The sequence below is a fragment of the Poecilia latipinna genome, unplaced genomic scaffold, assembly GCF_001443285.1.
Source record: "Poecilia latipinna isolate Pla-1442-1.1 unplaced genomic scaffold, P_latipinna-1.0 Scaffold1604, whole genome shotgun sequence".
Lineage (NCBI taxonomy): Eukaryota > Metazoa > Chordata > Actinopteri > Cyprinodontiformes > Poeciliidae > Poecilia > Poecilia latipinna.
The window spans coordinates 57,711-74,951 of record NW_015114220.1 but is presented as its reverse complement, the minus strand read 5'-3'; the positions used below and the strand labels follow the sequence as shown (position 1 = coordinate 74,951).

Genomic DNA, 17,241 nt, shown 5'->3' with positions numbered 1-17,241 from the left:
TAATTGTATTTAAAGACTTGTGTGTCACCTGTAAACTCCTAATTTAATCGTGATTTTGTTTCATCGCAGTGGGAGCTAATTCAACCGACTGCTTTCATATACCCGCGATTGGTAGACAGGCTCTAGGCTAAACATTGTACATTTAGCATTTGCTACTCCGATAGCAGGAGCGGAGCACCGCATTCTGATCTTCATTAACCTCGTCTGCTCAGCATTTGTGACGCCATTAACATATCAGTTAAGCATATCCAGACACATTCATCCAGATATTTACATAAATCAAGTAAGGTAAGGTAACTTTATTTGTATTGCACATTTTCAGCAACAAGGCAATTCAAAGTGCTTATTTCGTAAAGTAGCCATTTACGAAATAAGAACTTCTGATAATAAAATGTTAAAAGCTGTTAAAGTTAATGTTATGAGACATCTAAGTTATTAAAAGTTTGTGTTATGCATCTGTTTTATTATGGTGCAGATTATGACGCAAACCCAGACCAATTAGATTGTTTAATCAATAAGCTTTCGTTGTCCCTTGAAAAGTGATGGCTATTTTAATGTAATGAAGTGGATCTAATTTTCTATTATTTTAGTAACCCTGAACCGGATTCCTTACAGTGACACACATATTAATATATTTTAATAACATATGTAAAGAGTGATTTTTTGTGACATCAACTTGGTCTCAGTCTCAATAATTATATTTTTGGTACCTTGTAGCTTCTTAATATAACAAACTGATTTTACTCTTATTTTGCTGTTCATATCAGTCTTGATGTTTGCAGTTTTCTGGAGCGCAACTCGAAGCTTGATGTCATTCTGTCATGACATGGTGGTGGGGTGCGGTGAATGCCGAGGGCTCAGGTAGAAGGATAAATGATGATTTAATGACACAGGACTTCACCAGCTCGACTGTGACGACTAACAGCTAAGACAACTTAGACACTAAACGATTGACAAGGATCCAGAGACAACAGGTGGACTTAAATACACACAGGGTAATAAAGGGAATGAGAAACACCTGGGATCAATCAGGAGCAGACAGGACAACACAGAGGCTCATAAGAGACAGGGCCAAGAAAATAAACACACAGAAAAACTCAAATCCTCACACATTCACAGGTAACATTAATATCATCTGTGAGTATAGGAAATATATATATGCAATATTAATATTACCTGAGAATTAATATAATATACATATATATATATTGTTGTGGGGTATATCTAAGCCCTGTTGGTAAAATTCTGCCACATTCCAAGACAGTTCCAGAGGTTACAAATCAGTTTAATTCAACAAAATGGCAAAGGATTTACTAAGACGAGATCTGCAGGTTTTAGTCAAAGTCTATGCAATACCTGCGATCCAGGAATTTATTTATCAAATTCCAGAGGAAGATTGGGAGGATTTTGAATCGTTGCAACTGGATGAGAGCGTCACAGAGAGGACCAAATACCTGCTGCGCTACCTGACGGAGGTTTTTTCTGATTTTGTTTTGGACTTACTTGAGAACCTGAAGTACAAATATGGCGACTTAAAAGCCATATTTGGAAACCTGGTTTCTCAGGCTTTTGCCCAGGCTATAGGGATTGAAGAGAACATTCAGGCAGAGTGTACTCATGTATTTAACTTGCTTTTCCTAAAGCATGTTATATCTTTGGTCACATCTCCTATGGATGAGGAAGACCCCATAGCATTTCTCAAGCTGGGTTTAGGGCTCAGTTCTTTGGTGGAACCTGTTATCGGTATTGTCCAGGAACTGATAACAATGAGATGTAAAATCGAAGAACTGAGAAAGTCCTTTGTGAAACAGAGAAAAGACACAATACGACTTTTTGTGAAGTTGTTGATGTATCAAGGCATCAGGGAGTCCAAGACATGTTGCCGTCTTGAGTACCTGAAAGAGCGCAGAGGTTGTCCACAAAGTCTGCACTAAAATTGAGGGACAGCCAATCCCTCAATTGAAGCAGAAGTGGCTTCCGAGTCTGGCCAAAAAAGGTTTTCAGTGACCAAACTAAACCCTTGGGCTGTTCTGCTGGATGGACTCTGGCTTTCATGGAGCATCAGGTAGTCGACAACATAATCGTGTTGTGTCTTGTAAGTCAGAAAAAGAGGGGGCAGTTTTATTACAATTCGTTTTTCTGGTGCTGGTAAAATCTTGACACGGTATTTCACTAAGACGACGTCAGACACTGATTTTAGAAACCATTTCAACTGTAGTTAAGATGATTTTTGCTTTAGGTTCAGGCTTTGCATTTGTTGTCACAAAGGGAGTAGAAAAATTGCTAGGATATAGGATAACAGATAATAATGCTACTATGTGATCTGGAAAAATGATCTGGAAAACAGTGTTGTTTATTCAAAGTAAAGCAATATTTAACAGTAATTTTCTCAGTACCCTAAGTCAGATAAATCTCACAACACTGCCTATATCAAATAATGCCAAGTAAAACATTCGTTCAAAGTCATATGCAGGTTGCATCAAAATAAACAATCAAACAATAGTTACTAAATCAAAACAAAACTTCCTGAGAGCATGGCTAGCTGATTAATGCCGACTCTGATTGGCTGTTTCTGACTGAGTGGAGTAATTCTGCAGAACACAGGGAGGAGGCAGAGGAGATTGATCTTTTTTTTTTTTTGAGTATCTATTTCTTAGTGAAAGCTTTAAAACGTATGTAAAATCTTTTTTTGTTTATTTGTTTTAGTTACGTGCTGCAGCTTTAAGCAGATGTCCGGTGTGAGAGTTCACTGCTGGGTTTAGCAGAAACGGTGCTATGCTAGTAAAATATTACGTCCCAGAAGCGGCGGTCCAACAGCGAGAGCAGAACCAGCGTCTTACACCGCTAGCCCGAAGACTTAAATTATGTTTCAGGTTATCTGCTCCTGGAGTGGTGGAGAGCGCCCCTCCTGAGGACTTCCTTGTTCTGCCGGGGGATTTCAACTCTCCTGTGGGCAATGATGTGAGCATGGACAGGATCTAAACCCGAGTGGTGTTCTGTCATCATGTATTGTCCATAACAAACACCATGTTCAAGCATATGTGGTCTTGGCACCAAGATCCCTGGCTACAGTTCAGTGTTAGACTTTATTGTCATCTCATCAAAACTGTGGCTGAAAATCAACAGAACAGTGTTTAGCTTTTTTTCTTACTAACTATTCTAACATTGTTTTTTGGGTTTTCTTAGCATTGTACATTGTGCATACATTTTTTGTGTTTGATAAACAGCTTGGTGTCTTTTTGGCTCACTATATGAATGTTTTCTGCATGTTTATTCAATTAGCATAAGTGAAGAAAATGTTTTCCTTTTTGTGTCATATCCTTCCTGATGGCGTCATTTCATCCTACTTATTTGCTATGCTTTTTCCTTTTCTTTTAGAAATTGTGGAGTACTTATTACTTTAGACCAACATTTAACTTTTTACTTTTGATATTGAAGCAACACATGGAGAAATTCCTGTTAGTTTATTACTTAGCAACCCAGATCAAGAATAAAACATGGAGAACCAACATTTAGCTATACAAATCTAGAACTCAACCCACAACTGAAATGAGAACTTTATACCAGTAGTCCAATTAGAAATGTACTTGCTAAGAAATATGTCAACATGTTTCATGCTTATTTTTTTGTGTTATTTTAAACTTCCAGTTGCTCTGTGCAGAGAAATTGATAAATTAGTTATTCCATCTTCTTTTCTTAAACAAAAAATGCTGTTCACATTTTGGCATATTGTGCCTTTTAATCTCTGCTTGTTTTGTGTACTCACACACATCAGAAATATTTTTAGTCAACAAATTTGTTTTTATGGATCTTGTAAAAAAAAAAACAAAAGTAGATGAAGTGAAAAAGATTAAAATGCAAAATGAGTTTTTTTTTTTTTTGCTGCCAACGAATATACACAGAGAAACTAATTTGTTTTTCTGTTACTGCTCAGGATAAACAAAAGAAGAAAAAAATCTTTGTGAAAGAGAAAAGGTTAACTTGCAATGCAACAACAGATGTCCTCATGAAGACAGGAACTGGTCTAAATTAATAATATTCTTTCAGAGCTCCTGCAGGTGGAATATTTTTATTTTTTATTTTTCAAACTATAAGGAAGTGGTAAAACTGAGGAAACGAAATCTCTGGGATTGGGTGCACAAAGAAAGGGAGGGGGGAGTAGATTTTGGTTCAGGTTTTAAAGGTTCTTGGTAAAAATGCTTGAAGAAAGAACTTGTGACCTGCAACCAAGTAACTAATGAGACAAGATTGAACGTGTCTTGGGACTTTTAAGGTTCTATATAAAGTCACTGATCAGCCATAATGCTAAAACCAGTTAACTTATGGTTGCTGGAAAAGCTTTGGGTCTTAGTTATGAGGTAATGTTGGAAAACATGCATGTCGTTCTCCTTTTTTATTATTCTCACTGCTTTGTACAACACACTACCACCATTAGTCAGTGTTCTTGGATATGAAAAGCCTCCAACCTCGCTCTTCTCTGATCATTAAATGTCTTTTTCAGAAAAGATTTAGGTTGTACTTGTGGCAACTTTTAAGTTGCCGCTCAAAGTGTCGATTTTAGAGCTGCCACTTGTTTCTCGGTCCTTCTCAGTTTGCGTTGATGTTAAACCCATGTTCCGGAAACTTCCGGTTCACGGCGCTACGTGCTTTTTTGGTTGCATCGTCATAATCTGTTTCTTTCCAGTTGAAACTAGGACCTACCTTGTTGGGCGTTCACATGAAAACGGTCTCAAACGCAACTCAAAACTGGACTTAGAAGGGACAAGGTAAATTAATCTCAAATTTCTGGAAAATCTCTGACCTCAGCAGTATTTAAAAAAAAAAAAAGAAAGAAGAAATGGATGGATTAATGCTTTAAAGCCAGGAAAGTTCTGAGCCAGGAAACAAATTAATATAAATAAACTCGACTTTTGACAAGAAGAGTGTAGAGGTTGGGGTCAGTCAATCAAACATCAGTGGGGATGTGGGTGTATTTTTTGAGTGTGTGTGTACATTCAAATTTGCACAAGCAGTTCGTGTTAGTAACTCCACTCCAGAAAAATCACAAACTAAAAGCACAGAGTCCAAATTTATGCTTACTGATACATATAGTATATCTTACAATTAATATAGGGACACAACAGAGTTGTGTCCTACAGCGTGTGATGTTGAAATATGAAGGTCATCTTCTGACCACGCCATCTCTTTCTCCTCAAAGTGTTGCAGCCGAAATAAAAGAAAAGAAAAAAAATCGGAGCTACGGCGACATTTTCAAAAGTCATTGTACTGTTTAAAGCTGCCTCCGCATGCTGCGACGCAGAGCCATTCTGCCTAATAACCACCAAAAGGAGAACTTTCTCTGCAGTGCGCTGTGTAACACAAAAGCAGCTTCAATCACCTTTTGATGAGGAGGAAGGACTGGGGGAAGCAAATTATGTTTTAAGAGGTGAAAAGGCTCTAAATCATAATACAAAAATACTCCCAGGAGCCAGCAAAGAGCCCAGGGTTCTTTTTATTTTTTTTAACAGTCCTTCTACATTAGCCGAGGCTGGAGTTTGCGGCGAAGGGGAGCTGTGATTTAAATAGGCAGCCTGCTGGATCATAGCCCGTCTTGCTGTTCTCTGGCTACAGGCTTTCCGCCTGCATGGTGATCATAATTGCTCTTGCTCAGAGGACATGCTGCTTCCGTCAGGGCAATGTCCTGATGCATTAGGACCGTGGAGGCTCGGCTAAGCAGAACCTGCCATAACTGGTACAACCTCCCCTCTCTTCTGAACATCTCGGAAAGTTTGTAGTGGCAAGTTTTACAACTAACGAGAGCATGTTGGATCAGAGAACACTTCATGATTCAACACCTACGGCCATCCAGATCCGGATATTTCTAACATATTTCTCTGTTCTTCATAATGACGTTAAGCTATGTCCATTTAAGCTATGTCGGAATATGTCCTCCATGTGCTAAAGGCTTCAAAAATAACCGCAGGAGATGAAAAACTGGTAGTAAAAGTTGGTCAGGCAATGGACTATACTTGTGTGGTGTATTTATGAGCATTCACCATCTAACTTTTAGTTCAACTGGGTAATTAATTTAAAAATACTATGAAACAAATCCTTTATAAACGTGCACGTTTTTTTTGTTTTTTTTTAACTAAGTTGGTCCAACCTAAATCCAAACAAGGTAACGGCCATTTACAATTTTAACAATGCATTTTTCTTTTTATTGACTCAATCAACTGATTATCACATCTCAAAATGTGACAGCAGTTTCATATAGCTAATGCTAACGCTAAGTCATCTTGATCGGTACTAAAGGTCTAAGCTAGTACTGATCAGATTATTTATTTTTGTTTGGAATAAAAGTTTTGCACGAAGCCAAAGCACAAAGATTTCGACAAAAGAAAATCACAAGCCACACATGGTTACTGGGTGACTAAAAAAAATGAAATAAACTTATTTTATACCTGTCCCACGGTATTATCAGTAAAACAGACGAGGAGTTCTAACAGTTGTAGTTCTTGTAGCAACAACAGATTTTGTGGGGGGTGGAGTGGGGGAGGGGATTGCCTTGGGAGCATAGAAAGGATTAAACCAGCCTCTCACCCAGTGACTGCTGAAGATATGAGGTATCCATCCCGCAACAAATAGAGCGTACAGAAGTTAAATTTGAAAAATTATATCCTAACATTGATCTTAGTCAAAGTAGGATGAAGTAAAAAAATGTCAGTTGACACAAAGCCTCAACAGAAAACATTTTCTCATGTTTAGTGCTGTTATTCTTGTGCATTAACGCCACCTTCTGTAGGCAGTTAGCTAGCTGGCAGCTAACGAGTTGCTAGACTTGTTTTTTTTTTTCCAAACAGCTACATTTATTTATTTTTTCCAGAATTATCTAAGCAAACTTTTGAATTGATAAAAACATGTTTTACAATTAAAAAGGTCTTTACTTTCGAAGATAATTGTACCCTATTCGTTTATGTTGTCTCTGTAAAACAGTGTTGTTAAAACATCATATTAGCGGCATACTAGGGTTGAAATTGCGTGTCTTTTACACCTAATAAAAGTGTTATAGTGGGTTTACTGAAATATCGGTGGCCTACTCATCCTAATGTATGTTTTGTTTTCCTAGAGGGGCAGCCAGATAGCTCAGATTCACCAGTGATGAAGTGCCAAATTAGTGGCCAGATGTCAAACAGAGAGAGCCTGGGCTCCTGCAGCCCATCGCTCCTCATCAAGCACACCAAGCCCTTTCTAATATGCTGATGATAAAGTAACGGGCGCTGCGATAGCCGTTCTGCTAAATGAGGCATTTGAAAGCATGACTCATTTTTCATAATCCCGGCGAAGTCAATTAAGGGACTTTTGGAGCTCAGGGAGCCCCAAGGAGACACCGAGGTGCAACGCTGGAAAAGGAGACGCGAGTAAATTTAAAGTCGCTCTAAGAAGAAAAACGAAGACGTCTCAAAGGAGAGGCAACGTAGAAAAAAAAACAAAAAACTTAACGACAGTGTGTAAAGTAGAAGTGACATAAAAGTGCCAGGCACAGAGATGGCAACATTAGTTTTTGTCTGCCCCAACTGTCGGTTTTATGGCTCTGACAGGAACAAAGGCGTGAAACCCAAATTGCTTGAAGTTAAAAAGTTGAGTAATGTTATATTTTTCTGTGGGTTCATCTTGTCCCAGATCCAGTTCTGACAGGAGGAAGCTGACAGGATGAAACTACCTTCCTGAGTACCTTTTGTGAACAGTTTCTAAAAGAAGAAACACATCTTTGTAAAGGTGCCTTGCAAAGGTATTTACCCCCTGTCCCCATACAATTATTTATTGCAATCCAAATAATCTGAAAGGTTTATAGAGAAGGCTGGAACATGTGGAGATGATTGTGAGACGAAGGATGAAACTTACACAACAGAGTGTCTTCAGTCAGAGGCTTCTTCAGAGTCGCTGTAACACAGACTGCTACAGGAGATGTTTAGAAACATTTATCACTTTCCTTGCACTTCATATCTGGACAGTGTTTTAACTCATACGGTTCCAATAATAGTGGAATTTGTGGTTATAACCTCACAAATTGTGAAACAGTCTTAAAGTACGATTTATTTTTGAAAAGCCCTGTATTATACCGGATGTTGGAATCGTCTCTGAATCTCCAAAATTTATTTATTTTTACCCCCCAAAGGCCGACTGCCGGTGAAAGCCTGAAGGAGTTTCTCTTTGTAAGACGAGAAGCTTCGTCTTCTTCTTTTCCTTCCTCTTCTCAGAGGGATTCTGATTCAATCATGCTTTTTTTCCCTTTCATGAGATAGATGGAATAAATAAATAGATAGGTGCTTATTACATAAACAGATTTTTGCTGCATACTGATGAGGTTTAGATCCAAAATCCATTTTATGACATGGTCAGCTGTAATAACGGAGCGTCTGTGTCTGTCTGATCAGCACAAACACTCTAAAGACACTGAATATAAAAAAATCAGTTTTATTTTTTGGCTCAGCAACTGTTCCATGAGGCCGTTTATTGGAACTGGACTCTCCAAGCAAAATCTTGATATAAATACAATAATTAGGACTAATAATGTTTTTCTTTGGCAGATTGTCAGCTTTACTAAAAGTTTTAGGGTTTTTTCATAGCTTGATTTTGGCATCATACAAGCGAACTAAAAAGCTCAATGGAATAATTTGGAACGCTGTCAATGCAACGTCGATAAACTGAGGAGCCAAAACAAACCTTTTGTCTTTCAATCGGTGTGATGAACGCACGATGGTGTGAGAGGCTCCCTGCAGTGGATTCGTTATACATCCCATCAGGGATAGTTTTCCATCAGGGATAGATTTGGGTTATGGCAAGAATTTGAGGTCTCACCCAGCTTAAAACCATCCAGACGTTTTTTTTTTTTTTTTTTTTCTACTTGTTAATTTTCTGAATATGTCAAAAATAAAAACCCAAACATCCTGCCTTAGGTCACAACAAATTAGCATCCTAATAATCTCATACACATAAGCGATGCTGCATGGGATTGTAGCGTGCAGAGAGTTTTGTGCTCACCAGCAACGAAGCATGAGTTTTCACAAACAGGAGCTCTCACATCGCAACAACAAAAAAATTGTGCTACTACATCCCCTGTGTTACTGGCTGTAACACAGAGGAAGCCAACCTGCTGCTGTTCTGTGGTTCATATTCAGTGTGATACACACAATGTCACCAAACAGCACAATGACTACTTGTCACCTTACAATAATAGACAAACACCAGAGTTCACGTTAGACACGTTAGCCATGCCTCTCACTGAACACAGTTAGCTAGCTCCTCTGTGATCCAGGCTGTAACACAGAGGAAGCCAACTTGATCCTTGTTGTTATGAACTAACACCACCACCATAACGCATTGCAGTTTTGCCAAGCGGGGTCTGACATACTTCACTGTTGCACACGAGGGTTAAAATCAGATTTAATAATTTCAAATTATAAAGCTTAGTTTTTACACTTTTTCAAAGTAAACCCAACAATTTCTTGAAATCTTAAGCGACTCTTTCAATTGATCTGTGCTGAAACCTTTCTTAATAAACAAATGTTAAAGTTCTAGATCCATGGTTAAAATTCAAGTATTTATGGAGCCCCCTGTAGTTCTGGATGGGCTTACGCAGCTGCTTAGTTTGCTTTGCCTTGGGCTGGCACCATTCGCAATAGAAGATACTCGCAATGAAAGATGCTGTAACACAGTCAAAATAGCTGTTACCTTTGCTGTGCATATAACCCTCAAGACGACAGCCAAGACATATGCTTTGTTTTAAGTGAAAAACCAACTTCTTTTAGGGTTAGGACAGAAAATAAATAGAAAAAGAATTAAGGAAAGACATGTTTGGTTGAAATTTAAAACAAGATTTTAAGTTTTTATTACCCTAGGAATCTTCAAGAACCAAATATATGTCCAAATATATCAATTAGATTTTCTTCTCTGACTCAGCCCTCTCCTTTCATCTGGGCTGGGGACCAGCTCCAGGAGCACATTGCAAACCTGTCAAGTTTTGGATTTCATAAATAACACAGTAACTCTCTGTCCGTCCCCTGCTGCCGTCGGACCGGAGTGGGGGTCCGACGAATTTTCAAATTTGTGCATCCCTAACATTTTCTTTTCTGTACTTGTAATTAACCAGTAACAATAACGGCTGACTTTTTATGTCAACCTGGAAGGAAATTATACCAAAATCTGAAATTATATTCAATTTAATAATAAAGCAGTAAGTCCACAAAGACACCTATAAAAAAAAAAGAATGTATAGCCAGTTCCTCCAAGCAACTTCAGGGTCTGGAGCATCAGTCATGGTTAGATCTGCTCGACTCCTGCAATCAGTTCAGGATGACACTGCAGCTCCGCCGAGCCTCAGCGAGAAATGCTGATGTCATCAGATTTCTAATGGAAAACAGGAACTAGATGTCGAGGTCAGAAAAAATAAATAAAAAAATACTCATTTTCCAGCCAGGCAGGCTCTGATGAATGGATTGAACCATGCCAAAAAGTGAAAACAACAACAACAAAAAAACTTCTGCCTCTGTTCCTTCGATTTTCTTTCAAAATTGCCAGCAACTTTATGGAGGAGCAATGACATGGTGTATTAAATCGAAATTAGCCTATGGAGAAGCTTCAGCTTACATGGGCTTGGAGGGGTATTATGAGGAACTGCTCCTAAGTGACCCATTAGCTGGAATTGATTGGTTGATTTAACTCCAGTGAATCGGACGTGGATGCGAAAGAGCATCAAAAAAAAAGCATCTCCAGCTCAATGCAATATTTCAACCGCAGCGGCGCACAATGGGGAGAAAAAGAGCAACAAAGGGAAATTACATAATGAATAACATAACGGAGCAAAAGCAATTTCTAAACTCTTAAATGCGTTCGGCATTCAGCTGAAAAGGAATTAATCGTGAGAGATGCATGAAAGAAAATCTTCAGCTGTGGTTCTGTGGAGAGCAAACAATGGGCTTTGGCTGATAATAATGGAAGGAAACTTCAACGAAAAGTCAGATAAAGCACGACGGGCGCAAATAGAAATAGGACAGCATGTAAAAGTCTCCCCATTCTGTCAAAGATTACACGGTGCATTCGCACCGCTCAAACTTTTACATTTTCACAGTAGAAAACACAAATGGCAGTTTAAATCTGATTTAATGTGAGCGACCAACACAAAGGAAGTAGACCTTGTAAAGTTGAGTGAACGAAAGTTGAAAAGCAAGGCAGGCATTTGTATTTAACCACCTCAGTCTATCGTGTCAAAGTATTAGCTATCATTGCAGGTAGGTACCTTTAAGCTAAGCTGTATATCTACTCTTTGCAGCAAAACCCACTCATAAATAAGTTTTAATCTATGCCAAATGAAGCCACGCCTATTCGCAGTTCAGTATTCGCAGTTTTTTCTGTGAAAGGCAACTACAAATTCTTTATGGAAAATTCACCTATTCTCTGCGTTTTTCTGTATGAACATTTCTAAAATATTCAAGAAGAAACTGCAGCTTGTGGCTGGGATGCTTTTGTGTCATTTACAAAGGAAAATGGATGTCATGTTGACGCTGATTGACTGTTTACCCCAAGAACGAACATAAGGATGCTGAATTGTGGACGCTAGCTTTAGTTTCCACTGTGAGTATTGAGGTATAAAAATATATATTTGGCATTTCATCTATTAAAACAGGCAGTTTTAAGCAAAGATGTGAATTTTAACCAATCAACAACAGTTGTGGTACCCAATTCCTGCAACCTTCCACATAGAACTGGTTTAATGTTCAGCTGTGTTGTCCTGGTGAAAAGGTCAACCTTCCTCTCAGTTTAAATTGTTTTGCCGATTGTTAGCAGACGTCTTTCCATGACTTTACCTGTAGAGAAAGTCTTCCCCACATCATGATATCGACACCAACATTTTCACGTGGAGGTGACGTATTCAGCTTAGTTCAGTTTCACTTTACTTTGGTAAATTATCAACATTACACACAGAAAACAAAACAAAATGATAATTTACAAACCCGTAATTAACCACAAAAGGGAATAGGCTTATGCTCGACTACCATGTTCAGGTTAATGTTTTCCATGTAAGCCAAGAACTTTTGAGTCTTAGTTGAACAGAGAACCTTTCTTCACTCGTTTTCTGTGTCGTCTACACAATTTGTACCAAACTTAATGGGATTTCTTATGGTTTTTTTTCCCCTTTTCATTCTTCTTTGAAGCCCAGATTAATTGCTGTTCTGACAGCAGTTATCCACCCGAGTTGCAGATCCCCTCTACTCCTCCAGAGTTGATAAGCTGTTTTTATAAACAAAATTTTAATGCTTTTGTAGATGCACTGATGTTCCAAACGTTTTCCATGTTTGGAAAATATATTGCAGATGTAACCCTTGGAACATTAATTGATAACCTTACTGACTAATAGTTTTTCAACCACAATCATGCACCACTTTATGTAAATCTATCACATAAAATAGACAAGACTGTAATACTTTAGCGAGGCATTGCAACCAGGGGTTCAGAAGATAACAAAGGCAAACCATAATAACAGACAAAAATGTGAACTGTAATTTGTAAAATCATCACTTTAATAAGGTGCTGAACATTTGTGACAGTCGTGTTTGTTTTATCCCAAAGGAACTCAAAGTAATAACCAAATCCCAGGACACTACATAGTGTAAAAAAAAACAAAACCAAACAGAAAATGACCTTTGACATAATCCAGAGGTAAAATATTCACAGTGTGGAGAGAAGGAGGGGGTTGAATGCACTGCGCTGGATAATTAAGGCAACACATCTGCAGGTGAAAGAACCTTTTCTTTACAAGGCGAGAGAGGAAAAAACAGCACCAGGAACAAATTGCGCAGCCTTCTTTATCTCCAGAGGGAAAACATAAAAAAAAACTTCCTATAGTTTCTGGGAGAAAAAAAAAACACACCAGAAAATAAGCATGTTAGACAAAACCTATTTTTTCCCTCTACAGCAGAGATTAATATTCAGGTGCTTTTGTTGTAGTGGCAAATCCATGAGATGGACTACTACTTCGTTTTTTTTTTTTTTTAGTAAGTTGTTGCAAAGGACGCTGCTGGTGCTTTGAACAAAAAAACTTATAAATAAAAGGTCTGTCATCAAACTTCTTATTTCTGGCTGTTGTCTTGTTAGTGTTGAGGCTTTTTTTTGTTTCAATAAATACTGGCACACCGCTTAGGAAGAAAAGTGAATGATTTAAAAAAAAAAAGCTGTACAAAACAAATTAAAGTTATATTAAAATTATGGACATAATTAGTCATAAATGGGCTGAAGAACAGAACAGAAAACCCTCCAGTGAGTCCGGTCGCAAGGCCGCGTCTTTGGCTGGCGTCCAGTTGTCGATCTGACGGCATCTTTCTCTCTCTTTTTTTTTTTTTTTGCATAATATTCATTTTGAGAGGGCGATAAAACACAATTCAAGTGACTCGCTTTTCGCTGACGGGCAATATCACAGGTCGCTTAACGCTGCAGGGTCAGTTAAGCCTCCCGGTGAGTCATGGCCGGCACTAAAACACGAGGAGGTCCCAGTTTTAATTCCTGAAGGGACCAGTCCTCACTTCAATGTGCATGAAAGTCGCTCGGCGATGAGCCTTACTCTGTCTGACGTCCCTTTTGTAAACTTTGAGGAGAGTTTTCCGGTTACTTTTGAGATGAGGCGAGTGAGACGTAAAGTCACTCTATAGAAGCTTCCAAACTATCTGCGACGGGGAAACTGTTTGTTCAGGTGGGTCCGCCTCAATTCATTCACGGACAAACAGAGGAAACCGTTAAAAACAGGTCGAACCATCATCAGACCTCGAGCTAGCTACTTCTAAGGTGTAAACATTGACGCCTCTCTACGGCGGAAACGTGCATCACCCTCACCGCGGCTTTACAGGTATACATATATACATTTACGTCCTAAAATTTTACATCTCACAAAGAGCGTAGAGTTTCCCGACTTGCTCTCCGTGTCCCTTTTCTCCTCTTCTCTGTGCAAGAGCAGGTGTTTAAATAGCCTCGATTTTCTTCGGTTTTTTTTTCCTCGTAAGTGTCACACGGACACAAAGACGTCCAGGTAGAGACGATCGTAGGACTCCCTGAAGAAGAGGACAAGGACGAGGCTGAAGAGACACGAGCCGGTTACACACCAGTTCAGCCACGACAAATCTGTGTGAGACAAAAAATAAAAAAATACAGAGAAGATAAAAGTTTAGACACGAGGTTTTTAGTACAAGTTTAGAGCTAGGGTCTCCAACCTGAGGCTCTGGAGTTTAAAGTGGCTCTTTATAACTTTGACTAAAATAATAAAGAATCAACAAACATGCTAAAATGTAGATGTTTAAAGATTTGGTGGCATTTATTGTAATACTGATAAGAGACAATAATAAAGTAAGTACAACTTATTGTGCTTGTCACTGCAGTCAGAGCTACACAAATCAAAAATATTGATCTGCATTGAATCATTTTCATCGATGCTCTAATGGAATGAACAGTAGGGAAAATACACAATACTGACGGTCAACCACTTTTTAGGGTTTCCAAACATCATCCATCGTTACAAACGATGCGTCACAAGTAAAACGATGCCCAAATTAAGCCGTACATAAATCCTGAGCAATGCGCCAGAATTTATTGATATATGCACCTTTAGAAAGAGTCATCAACATATATATTGAACCCAAATGAGAGTCAGTCAGATGCAAAGTGATTTATGCACAGGCCTAACATATAATCAATGAGAATTTCTGACGTACCATAAAGTAAATATGAGCTTGTGCTGCTCTTTTACAATCATTCTGAATAATTCAATGGTATTGGCAGTGTTCCCTGCTACCACTGACCTACACTTGAACCTAAATGTTGTGTAGAAGGAGCCGTTTTATTTGCCTCGGTTTGTTCAGGCTCCATTAGGCACAGGGGAGTTGCTCTGGCTGTCTTCGTTAATGCTGAATTTGTTGGACAGGTTGGGAAGCTCACACCGCCACTGAACCCCTAATTCCACGTTACCATAACACCTCTAAGACACGTGCTTCTCTTCATCAAAATTAATGATGCCAAGACCGTTTAAAACACATAAAACATAAACATCAGCCAGATGGCATTTGATTTTCTCTTTAAAAGCACCAAGTCTGGTAAACTTGACCTGTTTGGAGAGGGAATCTCAGCCAGTGGTGCTTTGCTCCGGAGAGCAGGACAAACTAAATGTAGGAAAATCAGGTCAAGACAAACAGTGGGGGGTCTGGGACACAAGCCAGGACCATGTCCCGCAGCGGCTCTGCTTCGAGTGCAAGCAGCTCTTCATACGAGCGTCAATCACCTCAGACGATCGGTGTGTAAAGAAACGTTCATTTTTCCAAATCCGAGTCAAATTTCAAGTGAAGAAAATTAACACTCTCTCCTCAAACTACTACTTGCAATACAGAACTGCAGAAGTTTATTAATTCAAACATTCCTTAGGTCAAATTTAACACAAACTCTTGCCAGCTTTATTTATTTATTGAACATTCAAATCAGCATGTAAAATACTGCCAGTAATTAAGTAATTAATTAATTACTTAATTTCTAGAGTATATTTACTCTAGAAAGTAAAAAAAAAAGTCTACATGGAACATTAACACAATTCAACAGCAAACGTCTGAATTAATCAAAGAGGGGGTGCTTTTACTTTCAAAGAACCGTAAATGTCAGTAGCTGGGTTTTCATTACAAATGTGCATAAAATGTTGTCAATATTCCATTAATGTCGAGGAGCACACAATTTTGCTATTACGATGTTTCCATGAAATGAGAAACCTAATTAAAGTCAGATGTGAATAAGTTTGTTTATGCAATAAATCATTAAAAAGAATGCTGCGCCATGATCCTCCAACTACTTCCTGTCGTCTTCTTCTTTGTGGTTTCCATCAGTGGCAACTTCCGGTTGTTGATCATGTGACTCATGACACCACAAAAAAAAAAAAGATTCCCTTGCAGTTTTGCAAAATAAACCAATTTTGATTCAGCCAAAAATACCCCCTTCATTCTAGGGCCAAAACGTTTTGTTGGAAAATGACAACACGATTGTTGCTTCCTTTAAGCAGATATATTTTTCGAAATGCAAAAATGCACAATGGAAACACAGGTAGTGTCAATGATGCAAGGTCAGAAGTGAGAGAATAAAGTAATTGCTATGAATACAAGCACAAGGATAGATTCTCAGTGTTCATAAATACTTAAAGTACTTAAATGTAACTGAACTTGTTCTCATTTCCTGAAGACATTAAAACCTAAAGGTTTCTTCAGTTCTGAAGATGAGCTGGGAGCTTCAGGCTTATAAATTGGTCACATTAATAGGGATGTTAAGGTCGATGAAAAGCCTGTTAAGCAGTAGATACCCCAACTGGGCTTTTATAAAGAGATCCAAGATTAATAAAAACAATCAAAAACACTGTGCCCAGCTCAAAGAAGGATGAAAGTACAGCTGGAAAAACATTGTCATTCCAAATGTGGATGAAGTGTCCAAGAGACTCAGAAGGCTATATTTCAGGCGGAGCATATTTTAAACACACAGACTGGCTTCCCTGATGGATAAAACCCCCAAACACAAGCTCAGTGATGTGATGCATGCGGTCCTGGGCAGTGAGGAATGTTTAGACCTCTGCAGTGGAGAAACTAAAAAGCATCTAGACAAAAGCACCGTCCCAACGCAGAAGAGCGTCAAGCCTCAGTAATTCATCTACAGCACTCTTGAAGATCGCAAGGCAGAACGGGGATTCTAGACTGTAAAAACCCAACACAGGTGGCCTCAGATTTGATCCTTCTAGCACCTACCGTGCCGTCTTCTTGTCTGCACTACCATTCACACCTTCAAACGTGTGCTACTCACATGCTACGATAAGTGGCATTAACCCAAAGAACAGAACAATGAGTACGACCAGGGACTCATGACTAACAACCCCATTAGTCCCATCCTGCCCTATTAATGCGGTTGCTATGACTACAAGTTACAAGCAAACTGATCAGACTTACTGTCTTATTTTCAGCTACGATAAGAACAGATAACAACTCTTTTTGAGTCCCAGACCTGGAAACCAATGCCCGGTTCACGAGAACGCAAGTTCTAACGAGAAATCAGGGCACAGCTTGTTGAATGTGTCGTTTAGCCCATCAGGAAGCGAGGTGACAGAAACACTGAGGGGAATTCAAAATGCACACAGAAAACAAAACAACTGCTATGGCCCACCAGAACGCCCGGCGGACATTGACGATGTCTTTGTATCGT

General features: G+C 38.8%; 1 protein-coding gene and 1 long non-coding RNA gene across 2 annotated transcripts in view; one reads left to right on the top strand and one right to left on the bottom strand.

Moving 5' to 3' along the window:
* LOC106963953 (uncharacterized) overlaps nucleotides 1-13,213 on the top strand; it is a 23,675-nt gene extending 10,462 nt beyond the window's left edge. The window contains exons 3-4 of the long non-coding RNA XR_001428294.1: nucleotides 3,073-3,078; nucleotides 11,913-13,213. This is a non-coding gene — a long non-coding RNA (uncharacterized LOC106963953). The remainder of the gene's footprint in view (nucleotides 1-3,072; nucleotides 3,079-11,912) is intronic.
* Nucleotides 13,214-14,012: 799 nt separating this feature from the next.
* The window catches only part of slc49a4 (solute carrier family 49 member 4), a 48,307-nt gene continuing 45,078 nt past the window's right edge, over nucleotides 14,013-17,241 (bottom strand). Inside the window, exon 9 of the mRNA XM_015059149.1 lies at nucleotides 14,013-14,148. Coding sequence (XP_014914635.1) covers nucleotides 14,033-14,148 — 116 coding nt within the window. The 3' untranslated portion in view covers nucleotides 14,013-14,032. The remainder of the gene's footprint in view (nucleotides 14,149-17,241) is intronic.